At 38.6% G+C, this 24,181-nt stretch overlaps 1 protein-coding gene across 1 annotated transcript; it reads left to right on the forward strand.

Moving 5' to 3' along the window:
- Nucleotides 1-46: 46 nt before the first annotated feature.
- Nucleotides 47-22,437, forward strand: LOC111864477 (solute carrier family 25 member 40). The gene is made up of 8 exons (XM_023851744.1): nucleotides 47-225; nucleotides 2,112-2,857; nucleotides 3,556-3,749; nucleotides 5,833-6,103; nucleotides 8,136-8,234; nucleotides 9,947-10,044; nucleotides 12,202-12,283; nucleotides 20,982-22,437. Exons 2-8 carry the CDS (start codon nucleotides 2,746-2,748, stop codon nucleotides 21,188-21,190), a joined length of 1,065 nt encoding a protein of 354 aa, XP_023707512.1. The 5' UTR covers nucleotides 47-225; nucleotides 2,112-2,745; the 3' UTR covers nucleotides 21,191-22,437.
- The last annotated feature ends 1,744 nt before the right edge of the window (nucleotides 22,438-24,181 follow it).

The following is a 24,181-nucleotide window of genomic DNA, read 5'->3' on the forward strand; positions in this document are numbered from 1 at the left end:
CTGCAGGTAGTCAACCCTCTTTCATTTTCTTCCTGCGCAGCGAGGAGGGTTGTCGTGGGCGTTTCTGCTCCTGTGTCTATAAGTCATGAATTTTCTTGCGCATTACAACTTTCTGTCGTAGGTTAGTGTGAGAGAAAGTCTGTACTGCCTGACTGATGAAGGTTAAAATCCTGTGACTTGTTATATTAGGCCATGAAGGACGAAAATCGTGGAATACGGGTAAAGGTTAGTCAACAAGGCATTTACAATTCTGTATTTCAGCATCCTGTTGCAATTGTTTAATTTAACGTCCATGTATAGGATATTGTTCAAAATGACTTTCCAGTTCAGGAAACCCATCCCCATCGCAAGTTTGTCCAACGTGGAATCGATGCGACGACTGTAAATAAATGCGAACAATTATTTGCAAGAAATTCGTAAATACACGGACCGTCAAGCACGCTTTATTAACACATGAAGTTTGCTTGGTGCCTAAATTTTGGTTAATATATTTATAATACGTAACATTCAGTTGTTAAAATGGATCTTAGAGAGATAGGATGGGATGGTATTGATTGGATTGATCTGGCCCAGGATAGGGACGAGTGGAGGGCTCTTGTGAACACGGTAATGAACCTTCGGGTTCTATAAAATGCTGGGAAATTCTTTAGTAGCTGCAGAATTGGCGGCTCCTCCAGAAGGGCTCCACTCCATGAGTAAGTAAATAACATTTAGTTGATATTTCACTTCATTGCTTAACTTTCAAATGACATTTATTATACATTTTGTTCATAAGTAAATATCGTTGCACTATATTTACGATTTTGTTCTTTATATTTTTTTATTGTTATTTGGACGGCCCAATTCCCATATCGCCATTAACCCTAAAAAATATTAAGTTCGGCCAACGGTAACGCACTGAACGCGCCGCTTACGAGGAACATATCCCACGTATTGCAGGAGGGTTTTCTTTAATGACTTCTGTTTTTTTTTAAGTTTCTTCGGGTGGGGTGAGACTGAGTGTACTTGGTATGTCGGCACTAACTGGCCTATTATACCGGCCCCGGATGATAGATGATGAGTGTGGCAGGGGAACCCGAAGTTCTCGGAGAAAACCTGCCACTTTGTCCACCATAAATCCCACATGACCTGACCCGAGTTCGAACCTGGGCCGCAGTTATTGGAAGCCGGTTACTAACTGCCTGAGATATTTCACGGCGTGGATGTCTTCTAGAATAGAGGGGTTATGAAATCCAGGTGGAGGGCAATGTACATGCTTCAGGATTTTAATAACGAACAATGTCGAAACCCATATCTTTGGACTAACAGATATTTCAATTCAACATTAATCGGTTTAGGAGCTGCAATTATTACCCCAGGGACGGCTCTGTCATGCCAGACTATCTGAACTGTGTCTTAATTTCGAAGAATTTCTCCAGAATCTAATTCATTCACGAATCATGGTATAACATTCCACCATACATACAAAGCTTTCCCGACAGTTTTTGTTTCCAGAAATTATAACCGATTTTTCTAATTTTCGCTTTCCACATACGCACGGCTTTAGAACGGGCTAAGTGGTTTCTAGTACTGAGGTTATTTGTTCTTTTTCCGACAGATGCATCATAATATTCTGCGTTTCGGATAAGGAACTTTTAATCCGCTTGGAACTGTGTTGAAATGAACTCATTATAGACAAATTATTAATGCATATCATAGCACAAAAAATGTCACTCCTTTTCTTATTCGAATACGCAACCTCGCCACTGCTAAGAAAAACTACCGGCGAAGTTTTTGGCTAAGGAGAACAACTTCGGTTCAAGCAGTCCTCAGAAATCTCAGCCATCGAAAATTTCCCCCACCTACACAAGGTTTTAATCTTAGCCAGGGTTATAGTCCAGGGCGGCGTCCTAGCACTTCTTTCAGTGCCAGGACTCCGCTTTAGTACTTCTTTTAAAGACACCTGCGTGAAACGCATGGGTGTTATGGCTTCTTTAATTTTCGACTTCTGATATGGAAAGCAGCAGCCTCTCATAGTATGTGCGTTTCATGAGCTCTTCGTCGTCCGGTTTTGCATTTAAAAGTGTAAATCTGCTTCATATCTTTCGCGCATTATTTTCTTTTTCTTTCAGCCTGGAACTCCGTACCAGACCGCCCCAGCACTTTGAGTTTTAGAACGAAAATCAGGATCATCTGCGGTCTCAAGTCTGTCTTCTTATCACACGTTAGTGGCCGAAAGCTATTTCGATCCATCATAGACTTTAGACGAACTTCATCACTACTGTTCAAGTTTGCAAATAAAATCATGTGAACAGGGTTCACAGTCCATGAATGAAGACAAATACCCGGGAATCGGTTGATTATAACAAAGAAATCTGTAACTGTGGCACAGCAGCTGTTTTGTTTTGTGGAAATTTTCTGTGGACTTTGCTACCACAGGCCAGATGTAATGGACAGCATCGGAATTACTGACCAGCGTGTAGGATCCGTGTTGTATAGGCATTATCATTTCGTGTTTGCACCAGGTAGTGATCCATGGCGCATACAGTTTACAAAGAGTGTTACAGATCGCTACAGATCTAGGAAGCAGTGACCGGAAGGGGCAGCGTAGTAAAAATGGAGGGCTGTATTGTTGTGTGTTGTGCTCTCTCTCTTAATCATTATGTAATATTTCTCGAAACTTATGGTGATCCTTTGTGAAAACGTGTGGGTCGTTTAATGAATTATTATTTAATATATTAACATATATTTTGTTTCTCAACCGTTATGTCAAAATACGAGCGAGAATGTCAAGGTTTGGACGACCCACGATTTCGAATTTCTATGACCCAACAAATGGCAGCATCATGTACCGGAGCCCTAATTACATCATTATTGAGTAAGTACTATCTCTAAAGTGTAATGCTACTGATTAATTGTTAAGTTATTTATGGAGAGCGTAAGTCTGTATAGCGACTGGCTATCGTTTGGACGACCGAGGGGTTTGAGTTCGAGTCCCGGTAGGGTCATGAATTTTCTTTTCTCTACGACTCTGCTCTAGGGCCCATCCAGTCCCCTATCCAATGGGTACCGGCGGCTCTTTCTCCGGGGTGTAAAACTGACCACTCACCAACTAGTGCCAAGGTCATGAAAATGTGGATTTATACATTCACACCTTACACGCCTTCATGGCGTAGTGCCACATTAGTTAAGCACAAGGATAACTTCACCTTAATTTATTTATGGATTGTTCTGTGACTTCACCACTGCAAACTGTACGTTGTCAAATGGTAGGGTGATACTGAATGAGTTTGAAAGAATGCAGAGGGAAGCAGTCATTTGTTTTGAGTTACTATCCCAGCGTTTGTCTGAAGAGACTAAGGAAAACAGGGAAAGCAAGGTAAACTAAAAACCTCAATTCAGAGCCATCAAGATAGAGATTTGAACCAGGGACTTCCGGAATCTGAAGCTGGACTGCCTCGAAGTTCCATTTTCTAGACTACAAAAGCAACTTATTAGCGATATTTGTAATGGTGAAATTAAGCCAAACGGAGTTTTCAAATTTGGTAACATAATTCAGCATGTTTAAATTTTCAGTGACGCCATTTGATGTCGTAAAAATTCGCCTTCAAGCTCAGCAAAAAACGCAACTTTCTAACAAATGTTTCTTGTACTGCAATGGGCTCATGGATCATCTCTGTCCTTGTATAAATCCCAATGGACCAGGTCAACCATCTTCTCAGACATCACAGTTTTGGTATCACCGCCCTGGTCACTTCACTGGCACTATGGTGAGTAAAATTTCCAGTTTGTGATATACACTCAACTCTTGATTATCCGGGATAATGGTGGGGATGGAAATCACGATTAATAGAAAACCTGGTTAAGACAAATTTTATTAAAGTAGTGTTGTAATACTGTACCTTCATAATACTATAGGCCTGCCTGTATTTAAATTTATTCAACCTCATTTTTATGTCATCTCATGGCCTATTTAGTACTTTTTTTTTACATTACACTGAAGTATGAATTAGTTATTTCAATCACAGCGTTCAACAACATCCAACACTTAACACTTAAAAAATTTAATATTATCATTTGCTTTTTTGCGGCATATTCCTCTTTATGGATATCCGTACGAAGTCTACATACTATTAGCTTGTCACTTAATAAACTGTTCTCTTCACTCTCAAGATGTCTAGTAAGGATTCCAAATGATTAAGAGCAGCACTGTCCACCTCTTCCTCATTCTCACTTTTGTTTTTTAAAATCTCAGTTTGTTCTCCAATACTGTTTTGCATTGCTAATTGTTTAACTACACCTATTTTTCCCAGCTGATTGATAATTTCAAGTTTCTGTTGAATACTTAACACAACACGCTTCCTTTTACACCCTGACATTTTGCTAACGCACTTGAAGATCGATACAAAGATACTAACTGGGGTGATGTATCTGTCCTTGAAACTTTCCACACGTCCTTGCATTCTTTCATCCCTACCCTAAAACATTGTGTTAGCATAACGGGACCAAAGAATGCAGAGCTCGGTTCACACTAGTGCGAAAATAGTGTTACAACTCACCATGTGAAACAAAAGTGAATGAATATTAAACAACATATAAGCCTCAAAAAAGCCTCAGTAGCCCCGGTTAAGCTGCAAACCGGTCAATCCGCCCCTGGATAATCAAGAGTTGACTGTATTTACTTATTTCAGCTTAAGTTGTATGTACACTTTATACAGAAGGTAGCTGCAATTAATATAATCTCTGTAACTTTTAAGTTACATTTTAAAAAAGCAGTCGTGCAAGCAAGGATAGCTATTTTTGTAATGCCCCAGCTGGACTTTAATTTGAGGCCCCTTACTCCATTGATTAATCTGAAATGCAATTAGCAGCCTTTCCTCCCTTTTTAACATCCCAAAGCATGCCTGCAGATAAATCACTGCTATCTCTAAAATGTTTCTACTCATCTCTACAGATATTTGTAACAATATTCTGAAGTAAATGTTCTGGAAAGAGTAAACTGAATTAAGTTTCTGTAATATAATGAACACAGAACATGGTAAGAAGTGATAACTGTGTTAATGTAGTAGCTATATCTTCACAGTACTGTGACCAGATGCAGGGTAAGCTGGAACTGGTTCAGATAGACAAGTTAAATTGTTTGATTCTGAGTTTATGTTCAGATTAGAAGTTCAGTGGTTGGCTTCCTCCACATCTCCCTCAAGCTGCTAATCTCCTGCCAGGATACTTTCCTGTATTCTGTTCACAGAAATGTTGGTAATGATAACCTTGTGATAATCTTCCCCAAACTTTTTGGCTGGTTGAGATAGGGCAGGGAGGTATACAACAATACACAGAAAGAGGGAAGCCTCAAACCTTCACTGCTTACGATCCATGTGTCTTCTTTCTTTGACCTCTATATAGTAGATGGGCACAACTCTCAAACTCATCTGCAGTTATACATGTTCACCATAGTGTAAAGTTTTTCCAGTTGAGCACAGTAATATAAAAATAAAGTTACTGTAGAGATATTACTTGAGACCTTCATCTGGTCATTTATGGGGCGAAAGTTTAAGTAAAAGAACAAAAATAGTAACACTCACAAAACACATGTATTCCTTGTAACATTTTATTAGTCAGTGGCTGTGGGAATGTGCAATGTCTTCAAGTCAGCTGCCTATAGTTCATTTGAATGGGAAGGTGGGGGCATGATTTTGCCTTTAGATAAGGAGAACCAAAGAGAAAAACATGCAAATTCCTGCTGAAAATGGGTCATAACAGCAGTAACCTGAACACAGCTTCAATTCCATTGATGTTGGTTTTATTCCCACCTGGTTTAAGTGCATGAAGGGACAGTCTTCTTTCTGATTATAGGACGCAATTATAAAGATAGCCCGCAATGAAGGACCACTGTCTCTGTGGAGTGGGCTAAGTCCAACAATTGTGCTTGCTGTCCCTGCCACAGTTGTATACTTTGTAACATACGAGAATCTTCGCCTCCTCATCAAGGATAGACATGGTGGCGTACAGCCTCACTGGGGCCCTCTTATGGCTGGAGCAACAGCCCGGTTCTGGGCTGTAACATTAGTTAGTCCACTTGAGCTGATACGTACAAAAATGCAGTCCAAGAAAGTTAGTTACCAAGGTAAGTCAATAAGATAGAGCAGTGACAGTTGGAGGATTTATTTAGCAACAGTGCCTGAAGCCACAATTTTTTATATGTATACAGTTTGGTTTTAGTATCAGAAGAATTTGGTTGTCATTGGCGTGTTGGATACGAAGGTACTGGCTGTTGTTGCAGCTGTATACTGTGGCACTCCTATAGCATCTTTAGTATCTAGAAGTTAGGTGTCTGGTTGCCCTTCCAATGTTGCTTTTAAAATACAAAGTTACCCCTGCCCTGTTATTATGAATAACGCCCATGTTCGCTGCAAAGAACTCAGCATGAAGAAGCATAATTCTCTAACTACAACACATGTGTGCATCTGAAGGACCTACACATGAATAGCAGCAACAAGAGAAAGCAGCAGTTTCTCCATTAGATATATTCTAACACCTGATGATGGCCATATTGGCCAAAACATGTTGTGACCTTTAAATTTTAAACTTTTAAGTTAAAAAATAGTTGCACATAAGACTGTAAAATAAGATTTATAATAAAAATGTAAGTTCAAATAAGTGATTCACATGGAGGAGTTTCAACATTAATAATTACCAAAGAAAAATTAACTTAGTAAGTACATACCTTGATAGATGTGGATATAATTGGGCTACAGAAAATGTAAGAATTGATTTTACTCAGTCTGGAGACACAGGCCAACATGACATTCCATGTTTGCAAATTTTGCAGCCATGACAGCAGGAGGGATCACTTAGAATCAGATTGAAAGCAATGTCACAAACCAGGCAGGCACCAGGTTGGTGTTGCAAAATACACAGCATTGTCAAATTTTGTTTTCATTGATGAACTGTTGCATCATTTATGATTATTAATTTGGGCCACCTCAAAGTGAATCACTCTATATATTTCTGAGACACCCACTCATATGGAGGACAATTTTAAAATCTTGTTAAGAGCTCCAGTATGTCAAAAGTTTCTTAATGTTATATTCATTGCTACAACCTCAATACTGCTAGCCATCACAAAATATGAGGGCAAATCAAAAAGTCTTTGCCCCCTTTTTTTTCAACCACAATAATACACATATAGGGAAATCAAAATACAGACAGTGTTCTAAGTACCTTTGACTATTTTACCACATAGTCACCACCCCAGTTCAGGCATTTGTCCCATCGCCCCACTAGTTTGAAGATGTCACTGTTGTAGAATTCGGCCGGTTGAGCGTGGAACCACCGCTGGACAATAGTTTTCACGTCGTCGTCAGGAATGAACCTCTGGCCTGCCAGGAACTTCTTCAGTGGACCGAACATGTAATCACTAGGGGTGAGATCTGGACTATACGGTGCATGCTCCATAATCTCCCATCCGAATGACTGCAGTTGGGCTGCGGTCCTGTTTGCCACATGAGGCATGGCGCTGTCATGGAGGAGAACCATATCGTCCAGGAGAATCCCTGGGAGCGACTGCAGTCATTCGAATGGGAGATTATGGTGCATGCACTGTATAGTCCAGACCTCGCCCCCCGTGATTACCACATGTTCAGTCCACTGAAGAAGTTCCTGACAGACCAGAGGTTCATTTCCAACGATGACACAGAGACTGCTGTGCGGTGGTGGTTCCATGCTCAACCGGCCAAATTCTACAACAGTGGCATCTCCAAACTAGTGGTGCGATGGGACAAATGCCTGAACTGAGGTGGTGACTATGTGGAAAAATAGTCAAAGGTACTTAAAACACTGCCTGTATTTTGATTTCCCTGTATGTGTATTATTGTGGCTGAAAAGAAATAGAGGCAAAGACTTTTTGATTTGCCTTTGTGCTCGTATATTCACACATGCAGCAAAATCATGACTATGTAATGTGTGGCCTTCATTCAGCGAGTGTAATTGTTTGATGTAGCTACAAGAAATAAGGAAATATCCATGTGGTTTTAATTTTTCAATGAGACTGACAGCATGAACTCAGTCATTGTGAACCATGTAATGATTAAGTAAAATAGGTAGCAGAGGCCATGGATTTGGTTTCACTATTACTAATCTTTTTTTTTTTCTCCCAGAGATGCGTCAAGCATTGAAGAGCTTACTTCAGTACCATGGCATACGGGGCCTGTTTAAAGGTTTGGGCTCAACCCTACTCCGAGATGTTCCATTCTCAGGTACTTGGGTTTCTTTTTTGTGGTGGCCGTTGCATCAGTATTCAAGGAAAGTATGGATGACTACAGCATGTGTAGCGAAATATTTTAATAAGGCTGTGATAACCAATCTGATTATCTTGAGTCAGGCTAGTGAGAATGTGAAGTGAAATGTAGTTGTCACATATGAAACATTCAGAGGTCCTTTGAGGAGATAGCAGAAGTTGTTTCAGTCCAATCCCTTAGTGGCAAGGTCATAGTTCTATCCTTTAATCTAACATGAGATATGAGAAAAAGTATCTTGACATTATGAAGTTAATCATACAGTAAATAGGGATAGTAACCCATTGACTGGCAAGCCCTCATCATAGAACTACTGTTTATAAACACTAAGGCTGCTTGAGAGTAAATGCACTTACACAGAAAAACATAATACTTCCTCAAATTACCTTCAGCTGACAGCAGATATAGGTCATGTGAAAGTCTGTTCCTTTCTTGAAATGTTGGTGTGTTACTTGATGCCATGTGTTGCACAAAGTTCTATACTAATTGATTAAAGAGATCACCTTTTTGTTAATAAATCTTAATGCAGCTACCCCAAGTTGATCAGGTTGGTACCTGGCATGCAAATGATTATAATTGGCAACTCTTTATGTTTCAGAAATATAACAGAAACCGAAGTTTTAGGCAGATGTGTTTATTGAATTTTTCACATTCTGAAATTGTTGATATCAACACATGGCCGCCCCCTGCCCCTTCCCTCTCATATTCTGTATGAAATGTGTGAATATAACTAAACCTGAATTTAGAGGTGACAGTCTTACTATGTGTAGAATGATTTGCTCCTTTTAAAATATGCCCTATCTTCCAAAGCAGATGTTTCATGCTCCAGCTTCTTGTTGATATTGCATACTGTGGAATCAATCCCTTTCTTTCATAACATACTTTGGTGTTTCTCAGCTTGTGGGCTACAGACTGTCACTGTTCTGCAGCTTAACTTGTGCTTATCCCCAAATTCTAGTAACCCTTACATTGTGTATATATTTTATCATAACTGGAATGGTTCCTTTTTTATTGTTAGAGATTAATTTGTGTTGAAGAAGACTACCTTTATTCTTGCACATAACTGTCATGAAATAAGTGAATTTCAGTTTCTTTGCGTTCTGTTATATATTGACCTGATGGAGTGGGAGGTGTTTGACAACTTCATTATTGTATATGCTCTTGTGCATAATTTTTTTACTACCGATGTTCGGTACAGGGTAATATACCTTCTCTTTCATTTTAAAGACTCATAAATGTTATAATTTGTTTACTGCATATAAACTTCTTTAAATATGCTTGTAATGAAAGGTATATATAGATCTGCTGTGGGGGCACGTGGTAGCATAGTTTGTTGAAGCACTATGCTACAAGCCAAAAGGTCATGGGTTCAATTCCTGATGAGGTCATTATATTTTTGTATTGACTATTGCCCACCATGACCTCAGAAGATGCACAGTGTAAACACATGTCAAATCCACTTCTCCAGTCCTTTTGTTATTCTGGACACTAACTCACAGATATTCAAAAGTGATTTGAAAGGGCATAATGGATGGACACACACTCGTGCATGTAGTTCTATGTAGATTTTAAATCTGTGTAACCCATACATCTGTCCACTTGCCATGTACAAAATATTTGGTTAGCTGTTAAGGAGCTGTGTGTCAGTCCAACTAAACCGTCTCTGTTGACAGGTATATACTGGTTCCACTATGAGAAGATCAAGGGAATTTTATCACCAGGTGTTCCTTCATTTGGTGTCAGTTTTGTTGCTGGGGCAGCTGCAGGCTCCGTAAGTTTTTGCAGGTTCTACCAGTGTTTGGTCTGCATTAGCTCTTAAAAAGAAATTTAGCAATCTATGTCATTGTCAAGTTTCTTTGTCCTTCATAGTAACTTCAGACTAATTGACCACCTCATGAAATTTGGTGTGAATGCCATGCTGTTGGAGGCCACCCCACCAATGCTCCATGTCAAGGAAACAGGTACACAAACCTTGCAGTAATTAAACTGAAAAAGAACTATATCTCACCTGTTAAAGTTAATGTCTGCTTAGCAGCACATTATGGGTCCTTTTAACGAACCGTTACCATACAGAACTAGGGCCTTTCAAGTGCTCTGGAATTTTAAATGGTAGTGGTATTTGTTGTGAAGAAATTTTTATGTCTTTGGAATTGCTGGAACATTTCTAATGAAAGATATTTTAAACGAAATTAATGGCTACATTCTGTAATGCACTTTTTTGCTATTAAAAATTGTTCTTTGCAGTAATATTAATAGGTTTCTGAAATAAAACAAAATTTTGTATGTATAAATCCAAGTATATCACACACTTGTTAAAATGTGTTCCTTCCTTCTGATTTAGAGTTTATGTTTGTATGGTAAATTTCTTGTATTTTCCTTCCCATGTTGTCACAGAACTCTAGGTTAGAAGTTCATATTTGTGGTATGAAAACACAGATCTGCATTCAGACAAAATTTACAGGCGAACCACTAGGCTGATTCTGCAGCAAGACAGTTATTGGTGTGTCTTCAAGGTGGGGATTATACTGACTTGTGAGTGGGATGGATTGAGGATGAGAATCCCTTGGACTAATTTCCAATGATTTGAATGAAATGCAGACAACATTTTTGATGATGCTCTATTTTTCTACCAAAGTATGGTAAACTAATGTAACTGTTTAATATAGTGAGGGGTTTCGCTGTTGCATTGTCTGGATTCTATTGTGCTTGTTCTTTCCAAAGTACATCGGAATCTGCATGTAATGTTCCTCAGTTGTAGGATTTCCGTTTTTTAACATTCAATTTCAGTGTTCCCAAATCAGTAATTTCATTGTTGTATTTTCTCCATTAAAGGTTTTCCTCATTTCAGTGTTCACATCCACTGAACCTGAAATGGAGTTATCACTGTACTCATGTTATGAGTTAGCCAGTCCTATCACATAGTTTATAATTCTTTTGCCAAAGTGCTTATGTTTCTTAAGAATGTACTGCTTGAAAATAACTCACCTGCTGTAAAATTTATAGTAAGACAGTATTTAGCTGATCAAGAAGAGATCAGATTTTCCAATTTGTTGTAATACTTCTGTCTTGTGCAGTAGATTCATGCTGAAGAAAGCAGTCTTCAGGGATTTGGCACCGTGTATATGTGGTGTTAACCGACGTTTCGGAGNGTTGATTTATTGATTGATATAGAAATCTCAGTATATAAAGAAATCTGTTGTGTTTTGTGTTACTATGAAATGTTCAAGAGTGAACCTGTGATCTTTCAGTATTAGCCAAACTCTTTACTGTTATAGTAAAAAGAAAGTGCATCTTCCAAACACTTACATCAGGACATCTTGAGATCTTGCATCACTGTCAAATGTGTGACTTTTGGTTGTAGTGATAATACTTGTTAGTTTCTGGTAGCAAAAACAGTTTGGTCCCTTCGCTGAAGAAGGGTAGAAAGACTTCTTAGTATAGAATCTTTATTCATTTGTGGTGTCTCTTGTACTCTCAGTCCTCTGAGACCTCCAGTTGAAAGGATGGACATCACCTGTATTCCAAGGATGTTGTGGTGTTGACCAAATTTTATGTTGGCTTCTACTCAAATCACTATTATCGCCTGTTGCTAGAGTGTTTTCTGCAGGCTCACTTTCACTGTCAAATGAGATTACTTCATTAGAGTTACTGTCCAGAAGACCTGTTCAGTATCATTTTAGTCGTAAAAATTTGCACCAGTGTGTTGAGGAGAAAATATATTGTAAGGTTTGAGATTTTCATGGTGGTGACCATGAAGAATTCCATCTTCTGGGATGTGGCATCTTGTAGATATTTTGTTAATCGATGTTTTGGAGGGACGTTTCACCTCCATCTTCAGGGTATAAGAAATCTGCCAGCAATGAACCAGAATGAGCGGGTGTCTGTAGACTCTACAGACAGATGATGATGATGATGATGATTGTTCCAGATTGCATCAGTTGCAACCAACCCTTTTGATGTTGTGAAGACACATCAGCAGATAGAGCTAGGTGAGAAGGAGATATATTCAGGTAAATGTACATTCTGTTGTGATGCCGATGTTGTGGAGTCAAAACTAACTGACTCCATGGAGCAGAGGCTTTCTTGAGAAGCTGCCACTTGTGCAGCTTCTCAAGAATTTTCCAACATTTTATGGAGCCCAAAGGTTCATTACCATGTTCATAACATCCTTACACTGGTCCCTATTCTGAACCAGATCAGTCCAGTCCATACCATCCCATCCTATCTCCTTAAGATCTGTTTTAATATTAGTAACCCCCTACATCTTGGTCTTCCAAGTGGTCTCTTTCCTTCTGGCTTTCCCAGCAATATATGCATTCCTCGTCATCCCTATTCATGCTACATGCCTTGCCCATTTCATCCTCCTTGGCTTGATCATTCTAATTATACATGGCGAAGAGTGCAAGTTATGAAGCTCCTCATTATGCAGTTTTCTCTGACCTTCTGTCACTTCATCCCTTTTCAGTCCAAATAATATCCTGAGCACCCTGTTTTCAAACACCCTCAGTCTCTGTTCCTCCCTTAATGCCAGAAACAATTTTTCACACCCATACAGAACCACAGGCAAAATTGTAGTTTTGTTTATGCCAAGCTGTTGAGTCATAGCTCATATTAAACATGTATATAGGTCTTAGATTACATAACCCTTTCATTGTTTAATTCAGTAGAACAGCCATCTGCATAGTGCCATGGTGGAGATAAACAAACCTCCTACTGATATTCTCTTTTCCACGGAGAACTATAGGAAAAGGGCAGCAAACATCTGCTTTATCTTTGTTTAGAGTGGGTCGTAAGACAAAAGCATCCTCAATTCTTCTCTCTCCTGTCATAAATGTGCCTGTTTTTACATTGCCTCTCTCCCGACTTTATTTAGTATATGTTCCTACATTTGTTAACTTCATCTAGTCACTTGTCATATATTTGCTCAGAGGAATCCTGTGGGCATAAAAGGCAGAAATTTTTGACTACTTGAGGGACTCTTAACTTTCAAGAAAGGCTTTGCTCCATGGAGTTAGATGGCATATGCATGCTATATATCTGTGGATTGGGTACTGAAATAAATGAGTACATACATAAGGTAGTATATTGCTGACACTGCTCACAGGCTGTGTATGTACAATGCTTGGATGTCATTTAAATGGTTAATTAACATAATTTTTCTTGTCTGCATCTGAATCTGGGATCCTTTTTATCCCAGGATAAAGCAGCTATTCCATGAATGTTACTACTCATCTCCATCTAGTGCCAGTGTTTGGAATGCATGGATCTTTATCTGCGTGACTTTATATAGTGTGTTCCTCTCTGACATTTTGTACATTCATTTTAATGCTTTCTATGAACATGTATAAAGTATTATTTATATTCAACATATTTGTCTCCTAGCATGAAAAACCTTCACTGTTTAGAAATGAGTTTTGGTTAAATTTGGTGTACAAAGTCTATGTTAAGTGTGTTTAGCATCGTGTTTGTGCATTTGCATGCTTCCCTTCTAATACAAGGTCAGGCAAGAAGTATTAAGACTCATTTTTAATTTCATTCTGGGCGATCTGGCAGTGCTGTTACTTGGAATGCTAGGTGGCAGGACAAGACAGAGCTCACATGGAAAGTCTGGATAAGCTGCATTCATAATTCATTGAATAGTAGCTCATTAGATCACTATGTGTTGTCAACTCTGTCCAGACGTGAAGATGGAGCTTATGATGGAATGGAGAGTGAGTGTGAATTTTTGTGATAAACTGCAGAAATCACCAGGTGAAACGCCAGAGACATTAAGAACGATTTATGGTGAATCCCCAGGACAGAGAAGCCATGGTTGTCAAAGTCCATGATCAAATCAATGTTGATCTGCTTTTTTGACATCATGGGTATCATTCACTTTGAATTTGTATGTGAAGGAACCACTGTTAATCAGACATTCTATGTGGAGGTGCTGAAAAGACTTATTGATGCTGTGAGGTGCAAGCGAGGAGAGTTGTGGAGAGATCAGTCATTGATTCTTTACCATGACAATGCACCGGCACATGCTTTGCTTCAAGTGTTGCAGTTTTTAGTAGGAAAAGGCATCCCTGCCATGGATCATCTGGCATACTCTCCTGACTTGTCTCCAGTCAACTTCTGGCTGTTTCCAAAACTCAAAAGAATGTACTGAAACGAGTGTGTTTCTCAGATGGTGAGGGCAGATCATCTGTGATAAAAATGTTGACAGATATTCGTATTGAGGATTTTAAAAACTGTTTTGAACAATGGCCTAAGTGCTGGGAACATTTTAAAGAACTGGAGGGAGATTACTTTTAAAAATTCTGGGTTGCTAATATCTGCAGAACTTAAAATACATTTTTAAAAATTAGTCTCAAAATCTGTTTGCTATACCTTGTAGATACGCAAGCTGATTGTTTGCTGGTAGTCCTCTATAGTTCTGCATGTACTGCTTCCCAGTCCCATGATTCTGATGATAACACTGCCGAAGCTTCCAACATATTTAAGTTGATGTTGTGACACTTGTACGAGGAGAATCAGTAAATGGGACACAGACGGATGTAAAACATAAAACATGTGTTATTCAAACCTGGAAAATACATTTATTTCTTGACATATCCACCAACATCGATACACTTTTCCCATTGCTTTACCAGTGCATCAAAACCCACATCATGGAAGTCTTTTGACTGTTGTTGTCTCAGCCACTTCCCACTGTAAACAAGAAACATTTCATTGAGTCCTTTTACCCGCAAGAAATGCACAACAGAATGCTGCTTTTCAGTTGCATACTCCTCAAGCATGATCATCATTTTGACTACTGAAACCAGCCTTTGAACATGCACATGTGCATCTGCTACCTAGTGATACACAGAAAACCTATTACATCCAATACAGCTGTTTTACTTCCATTTGTGACCTATTTACTGACTCTCCCTCATATGTATGTGTGAATTAGTGGCTTTGCAAGCTGTATCACATATTCTAGATGGCTTGTGTGATTGTTGGTTCCATGCAGGAATCTCTTGAAAACTTTATGTGCCATATGCCACATCTCTTCCTTTCCAGCAAATAGAGTTCCTTTCTTTGTCCCCCTTCTGGAGCATGGAATTGTCTATGCAGGCTTGAACATAATGTTATATTTTAGCGTCCTGTTGCACTGATTTAAGTCCANACTTGAACATATTTCCTACTCAATCTGAGAGTGCCAGCAACGCTAACTCTTAATCCCCTCAACAGTGCTGCCAACTATGGCGAGTTACAGGCTGTGCCCATTGTGTAATAAAGAATGAATTAGATGGACAGCAGTCTTCGAACTGTTTAGATTGTCTTCCACATTTCTGAATCAGCTCCACTGTAAACAACAAGAATTCAAAGGTACCCTGACCTGGATTCACATCCTTCATATGTTCTTATACTAAATTCTGATGCCTTCAAAGAGGTAAATTGTTTCCACCCTAACTGACCTTCCCATATTGTGACTCATAATTGCAAGTGTTACACATACAAAGACTGAATCTTGGCATTCAAAGCATTAAGTATTGTGCTGATTTTGAAGATTTTTGTGGTCCAGTGTAACTGCCTTGTGTGGTATATAAACTTTCTTGTAAGTTCCGATCTGATCAGTATAGTATTTCATACATGTATGGGTGTTTCAAGATATGCATCTTTTGAAAAACATGATTTATGTGTGCGTGTCTGATTGATTCCCATCAGGATGGAGGTCCCCAGTGTCACATATACAGGAGATGGACAAAATAATGGAGACACTACAGATACTGTACACATTTCTTTATTAATATGGTGTTGGATCAAGTTTTGCCTTCAGCACAGCTGCAGTCCTTCTTGGAATGGACTCATTGAAGTTTTGAACAGTCTCTAGCAGGATTTTATGCCATTCTTCTTGAAGAACATCAGGCTGCTTTAGAGATGTTGGAGGTGGGAACCTGTTCCTGACTCTGATCTCTAAAACTTGACCACAGTGGTTCAGTGATGTTCAAATCTGGCAATTGTGCTGGCCAGGGAAGATGTCACAGTTTACCTTCATGCTCTTCGAACCATGACTGAACACTTACATCTGTGTGAATAGGGACACTGTTGTCATGGAAAACTGCATCATTCAGAATTAATGCCTGGATCATGGGATGTCCGTGATTAGACAACCTGTTCACATACTCTCTTTCAGTAATTCAGCCATGAAGAGTAATAATGGGACTAATGTAATACAACGATATTGCTTGCCCAAACCATCATGGAACCTTCCCTGTGTTTCACTGTTGGAACCAGGCATTCTGCAGTGTAGGCTTCCTTGGGTGTTCTCAAAATGTAAACTCTTCCTGATGTGGGGAACATTATGAAGGATGACTCATCTGACCATATCTCTTGCACATTTGCAGTTGTCTGATGTCCAGATTCTGTAGTCATGACAACATTGTTTACACATCTGAGCATTAATTCCAGTAATCAAAAGTTTAGCAGTTATAGCCCTACCATGGATGTTGGATTTGTGAACCTCATGTTTGACAGATTTTTTTTTAAATCAGGGTGTTCAAGATGAATATTCAGTTCTGCTTTCCTGTAACCTGTGCTGTAGTAGTTCTGTCATTTTTTGAAACAATCTTTCCCGTTGTATGACAGTCTCTTTGTGTCAGTGCTGATTTTTGCTCGTTGTTCCTCTTCGTTGATGTTGTCTTCTCGTGATTTGTGTATGCTGATATAACCTTAGAAGTTGCTCTTGTTCTGCCTAATAATGTGGAATTTTTTATCACAGATGCTCCAGCTAAATGCGCACCAGCGATCTATCTTCTTTCAAAATCACACAAGTCTCCCATTTTCCAATTCTCTCACATGGACTTTACTCAGCACGATCACTAATGCACTGACACCAGCACCACAGAGTGTAAACAAATGGAAAAACATTCAGTGTTGCAAATTGAAGTTCTTTCAGTGTAGCCAACACAAATTCTGTTCCTCAGTTTGTTAGTGTTTCAGTTATTTTGTCTACTCCAGTTTTATATATATCGCTCCTGACTTCGGTTTCTAATCTTAGACCTCAGCTTCAAAACACCACTTTGAATATAGTGTTCAACATATATGTGTGCCTCACATGCAATAGGATCTACAAAGTCTATATCAAAAAACACAAGAAGCTCTCCAAAGCGCTGTTTACATTTACTTGGGGTCAATGTCCACTAGTGAAAGGTATTTTTGTTGGAGAATAGTCACCAGCAATATGTTGCTAAGGGAATGTCTAGATCATTGGCACTTAATTGCATGTGATCACTCCCACCTTTTGGGCCTTCACTTTCTGTCGCACTAGGAGAAACACAATAAGTCTTCTAAAATTCTCAAGAGATTAGCATTTCCAACACTTGCATGGTTCAAGACACCAGCCATTTTAATGGACTCACTTCCTTATATGATGTGGATTAGAAAAACTGAGATAATAAGTATTCCAAGAAGCTTTTGGGGGAAAAATAGAAGATGGCAGCAGAGGAGAAGACTTACTGAAAACATTGACACATTTACTTTGGCCATGTGACAGCAGATGGGTGGAGAAAAGGACAAATATATAAGAGCTAACAGTGCTCTTTACACCCATACTGACAACCACTTTATAGGGTTAGTATGCTAGTGTATGGCCTCCTGGCCTGGGAGTTTAGCTAGCGATTGATACATAATTACATGATCTACTCACTAACCAGTGCAAAGTAAGGACTATATGCCCGTTGCAGAGGTGTGGATATACACAGTGTACAGTGTAACAGGAAATAATAATATTAAAATGTACAGGACATACATCTCTGTCTGTCTTTAGCAGTCAGGTTTGATTTACAGTGGTGTAGGGTATGTAAGCTGCATCATCCAGGAGTCACGTGTGGTGAACCAACTTTACATTGCATGTATAGGTATGTCAGTTTGCATATGTGATCTCTAATCCACCCATGCCCTGTTCTCGGTACTGCGACTGGCGGCTTGCAGGCAAGAGGGGCACATTGACATTGCACTCATTTGGCTCTGGACCAATACTTACAGGTATGGTGTATACCTTAACCTTTATCATATGGGACTAGGGACTTTAATTGCTGGCTACAATAGCTGGATTTTAACTCTGGAAGTTATAACTGGCAATGACATTAGTATTGAAGAAACATATACATTTTTGGAATGATACCTGCCAAGATATCCTATTGAAAGATAATTGAAAGAAATTACATTACCAAATTCTGTGTACAAATCATTGCTTCCAATAATTTTTATGGAATCCCAAAATAAAACAAAATATTATATACATACATTAAAATGTATAGCATATACATCTCTGGGAAATTTTCCCTTTCCACATTGTGACAGAACTCTAATTTAGGAGTTTGGCTTTGTATGGTAAACATGAGAACATAGGACTGTACACAGACTGACCTTACACTTCAAGCATATACATTTGGTAGCCATGTGTTTCTTTTGGCCAAGCACATGTGTCATGACAAGTTTGTTCACCTTCAATGTGAAAGATTTTACAGGCTTGTGGGTTTGGTCTTTTTAAAGTGAACTGAGGTTGAGGCTCCCTTGCAAAAATTTTAACATCTTTGAACCTAAGTGAGACAATTTTGGTGCTCTGTTTTCTACAACAGGATGATGGAATGATGTAGCTCTTAAGTATAGTTAGATTCATTCTTCTGTTCCAGTGAGACATTTCACTGTCTCATTTGTAACTGTCTTCTGTTTTGCTTTTTTCCTGCCCCTTCCCAAATATGTATCAGCTTGTTGCACAGTTTGTAAATCCTTATACCAAAGCATTTATGTTTTAAAAATGTATTGCTTGAAAATAATTACCTTTCAAGAGCACAGTAACTTTATCCACAGCTAAATATTCAAGCTTACAAAAATTTATCTCAGGCTTTAGTCATCTTTCAGAGAGAGATCCGATTTTCAAGAGTCGGTCTTATTTCTTGTCAGTTTTGTCTGGTTGATTTATATTGTCAGGGAATTGTAGAAATGTCAATAAAGAAAAAAATGGTAATGTTTCATCATGTTACTATGTGTTAAAGAACTGCCCCAGAGTGGACCATTAATCCTTTATTGTGTCCCAGATTTCATTAGTTTATCCAAAAAGACAGGCATCTCATGCACAGTCATGTCAGCAAATAATGAGAGTACATCTTCATTCTCAAGTGTGCCTAAATAGTGGTTGCAGAGTTCATTATTCTCTGTGGCCAGCAGTTAGATCACTTCAATATAGAAGAGAAAAACAGCAATTTCTGTAGAATATTATCTCACATGGTGTGCCCCTGCTGTCTCCTTCAATCCACTGGTACCTGTAATAAAAGGATGAACACTGCTAGAATTGTGAGGGTGTTATGGTCTTGTCCAAATTTTATCTCAGTTTCAGCTTACATTTTTGTTATCATCTGCTGGTGCTGCTGTGTCTTCCACAGGCTCACTTTCACTGTCATTAGAGCCACTCTTAGAAATGAGCTCCAGTTCAGTATCATTAAATCCTCAGATTATGCATCATAATGGCAAGGAAAAATTATATTCCATTAAGGGTAACATTGTATACCAACCAATCTTGCCAATTAGAGTAACAAGCTTTCATGGTTCAGTGTCACTGATTGTGGTCTCTCTCTTTGCTTCCCCCCAACCCCTGAAAAAAAGATGCATGAGAATGCTTTTATTTCTTTGTGTCACTATCCCCTTGGCATAATAATTGCAGCAGGTTAGTATCTTATGTTCCATATTTCTGATGGTCTGTCTGTAGCAGTGGTTTCCAGCCATTTGGGAAAGAGTGGTCACACACTTTGAATTCGTGGATGAAGACTGATCACCCTTCACCTGAAAAGGATGTGAATCTGACATTTACTCATTCCACGTTTATACAAGGCTTACAAATGAGAAGAGCTAGTGAATGAAAAATCACTTATTTTAAGTTGAACATAGAGTCTTTTTACTTCCAAAACACTGAATATTTTGGTTTTGAAATCTAAAAGTGGACACTAAAGTTGCATGAACGTCTAATCACTTGTTACAATTGAGTCAAGCAAGGATGATCAGCAGCCACAGACTGAATAAACTCTTGACATCCTTAGAGTTTGGGCACCTTCTGTTCGTATGTCAGACAATGTGGAACAAATCTAGAGCAGATCTTCATTTTCTGAGATTATTTTTGTGCTGATTTCGAATTCCTCTTCCATCATCTGAAGAATCCTTCAACGTTCAGTTGAAATCAGTTCCTGAAATGTTTTGGCTATGTCAGGTGTCTCAAAGAGCTTTTATGATCTTCAAGATTTTCATGGCCATCCTGAAATCTTGCATACCATTCAAAAACCAATGTACAAGAGAGCATTGTCACCATAAGCATGTTTTATCAGCAGGAAAGTTTCGTCAGCTCTTTTGCCTTTTGAAACAAAACTTAAATGTTCACTCTCTGCTCCATCACTATGAACTGTCACAATGATCTGCACGATACAAAATCTTAAACATGACTGAGCATGCATGGCAAGAGAGAGGTGACCAACCTTGTACAGAGGACACAATGGAAGAGTCAACTTACATGTTCCTATGTGTTTTAAATGCACATAATGGACTCAGTTCTGGAATTTATTTGTCAAACCTTGTATATCTACAAAATAGTTATATTTATATGTTTTTTCCTTTTTTATGTATTGTAAGGAACTTGTGCTACTGATGTCACCCACAGGGCATAATGATGTGTTCTTGTGAATACTATTGCAGAACCTCCTAGCCAAGGCAGATCCATGCTCAAGACATTGCAGAATATCTACAGTCGCAATGGAATTAGTGGACTGTTCACTGGCCTTACACCACGACTTGTCAAGGTGGCACCAGCCTGTGCTATCATGATCTCTACCTTTGAGTATGGCAAATACTATTTTCACAGATATAACAGCCGAAATCGTCACAAGACCATCTCTCCGTTCTAGGAAGTAAATATGTTTGTGCAAACATTTTTGATGGCCATATTCATGAATTAAATATTGGCTATGGCCATATTCAGTTTCAAATAATATTTGGGTGAGGATGTTCCAAAGTATATATGCAACCATTGAACACGTGAAGAAACATTTAGAGATATACTTATTCACAGTACACAAACAGATATCCCTGTACTTGAACGAAACTTGAGAACACCTTGGATATGGTTATTTTTTGCTGTTTGACACTGATGATCATTGCTAGTGGCCATATTCGATGATCACTGTTTTATGCTCTTACCATTGAAGTAGGTACAGGAATGTGTGTAGGTAGTCACTGCACTGTGATTTTACCCATTTGCCCAGAAGAGGTAAGGAAATCCCATGGTGTTTCATCTGCTTTTGTACATTTTATGTGGTTGGTGAGTTGCATAAATAAACCACACTGAGGAGTCATTTTGTAGACATAAATAAGATTGACATCATAAGAAGAAAATTAATTCACTGTTTAAATTAACATATTTGGTACAGACTGTTTCTGAAAGTATGATTTCATGACTGCAAATGAAAAATAATACAGTGCTGATTGAAAGTGGCATGAAATTACACTTTTACTTTGAGTTAGATATTTGTAAATATGGTATTACACATTTTTTCAAAGAAACTCTAATTTTTGCCTCAAGTATAACAAAAGAGACTTGGTTAGCTGGGAGGACATGGAGTCCTGAAATCAAGAATTTCCAGTAATGACTGATATAATACTAAAAAGTACATAATTGTAAAAATAAAATTCTTGAAAAAGAAGAAGCTTTTTTTTTAACTGTGGTAGTACTGTGGTTCCTTGATAAAATGTTCAGAGGTTTGCACCATGCATAAAGTTAAGAATTGCGTATTTACTTCACATAGTTTCACGGTTTTGTTAGAAGAAAATGTTTGTGTGTGGGTAGAATGGAAAATATTATGTGGTACTTATGGGTTGGTTGAATAAGTGTGTGTGGAAAAATGTGCTTCTGCTCATTACTGTAATTTTATTGATACACATGGACCTCTGTAGTCTGTAGTTCAGAGGTGTGCATATTTCCTCAGTTCCTCCATACATATGCTGTGATAGTAATGTAAAGAACGTTTTAGTCCTTATGATCATCTCCGTAGAATTCCATATAGTAAAGATTAATAACAGAATTTGTCATATGATAATTCTAAAGAGGGAAGAATAATTAATGTTGATGTCATGCACTGTCCTTGTCAACTGTTAACAGTTGTATGGCATTCATACATCCCCCATCCTAGGCAGAAGGTCATGGGTTCAATTCCCAATGAGGACATTGGACTTTTCAGTTGACCTCATCATTCCAGCTGCACTATGGCCCTGGGTGGCTGGCATGTAAGGCTGACAACCTCACCACCATGTTTGAGCCGATTATGTAGAAAATGTGGGAGCCTCGACATGTCACAACCCTATTGGCCTCCATGGCCTGTTACAGGGAAAGCTTTACCTTTTTTCCCCCCATCCTAGGAGTTCTGCTGTAAGTCTAATCAGATTGGGATTGAAATAGAAGTCTTTCAACTTTTAAAACTTCACAAGAAGATCAACCAGGAGAAAAGAAACTTGTGTAAAAATAAATACTTCAGTCATGTGAGAGTTGAGGTTATGGCAGTTACTATGAACAGAACAATTTTTAGGGATGTTATGCCATGTTTACCAAAGTTTTTGAGAAATGTCATGCATCTGTATTCAAGGTCAAAGAGTAAGTCATGTAAGCAAGCAGCAGACAGAGTAATTTAATGTCATCAGATTTCAGAAGAATGAACTTTGTATATGCCAACAATCCATGCATTTTTTGACAGTAGTATTTACTGTTTCGCTGGTCACTTCACTTATTACATAAATGCTTTTGTTTACTTAAGAATAAGCAGTTACTTTTTGCTTTCCACTGACTGACATATTAAATTTTAATGAAATTCAACACAGCACACCTTGTAGTGTGCTTGCAGTATCATTGTCAACATAATTGATAACATTCACTGCAGTATTACCAAAGAGGTGCACACATGTGCAGAAGAATGATCCAATGACTGTTCCATTCTGTCAAAAATGCACCTTCTACCCTCTGTGACTGATGGCATTTTCCAGTGTGTGTATGTCTAAAAATATAAAAACTAAAAATTTTCACCAACAAGATTGGCGAATGTGAACAATCACCAGTATTTGTCAGCATTCACTGAATTTGAACTTGTCTCTTCAGTGAAACACCATTTAAAGTTTCTTTGTAGAACAGTGGGTTTGAACTTTAAATTGAGATAAGCCTTGCATTGAGAAACATTAACACATTGAGGACAGGTCGCATGATATCATGATTTTAGGACATGTTACGTTGTAACACACTATACCTTGCTCTGGCGCCACCCAAATGAACGACTACTGCGTAATATTACTCTGGAATGCTTGCTTAGTAGGCAGTAACTTGACCTCGCTGTTTTGGTTCCCCCTCCAAAGGAAAATAATCTTTGACCCTTCAAGCTGTTATGTACCAGGCAGGAAGTTAGTGCAATATGAATCAAGGACAGAAGCAGTTGAAGACGAAGCGATCTCTCTCGGAGAACAAGAAATATCTGACTTGTTCTCCGATGAGCTATCTGACGTTCATTCTGAGAGGAGAGTGAAAGTGACTCAGACAGTGGCAGTGACAGGGGACAACAAACAATTGTGGCCACATAAAATAAAAGTGAAAGTAGAGGTAGTAAAATTGCGGGGACAGCCACATGGGGAAAAGTAGACAAAATGCCTACTTTGGGACAGTTTACTGCAAATCCAGGGGTGAAACAAATTCCATCAGACCCAACGTCGTGAAACCACATTCAGGGGGAAGGGGGATATTCTTCTTCAGTGCTGGAGGGATACTCGTGTTGTGAATATGGTTTCTACAATTCACAATTCGAACATGGTTGATGTTCAAAGGACACATGGACAAGTAAAGAAACCTATTTGTATTTCTGAGT

Source organism: Cryptotermes secundus, unplaced genomic scaffold, assembly GCF_002891405.2.
Source record: "Cryptotermes secundus unplaced genomic scaffold, Csec_1.0 scaffold737, whole genome shotgun sequence".
In the NCBI taxonomy this organism is placed as follows: domain Eukaryota; kingdom Metazoa; phylum Arthropoda; class Insecta; order Blattodea; family Kalotermitidae; genus Cryptotermes; species Cryptotermes secundus.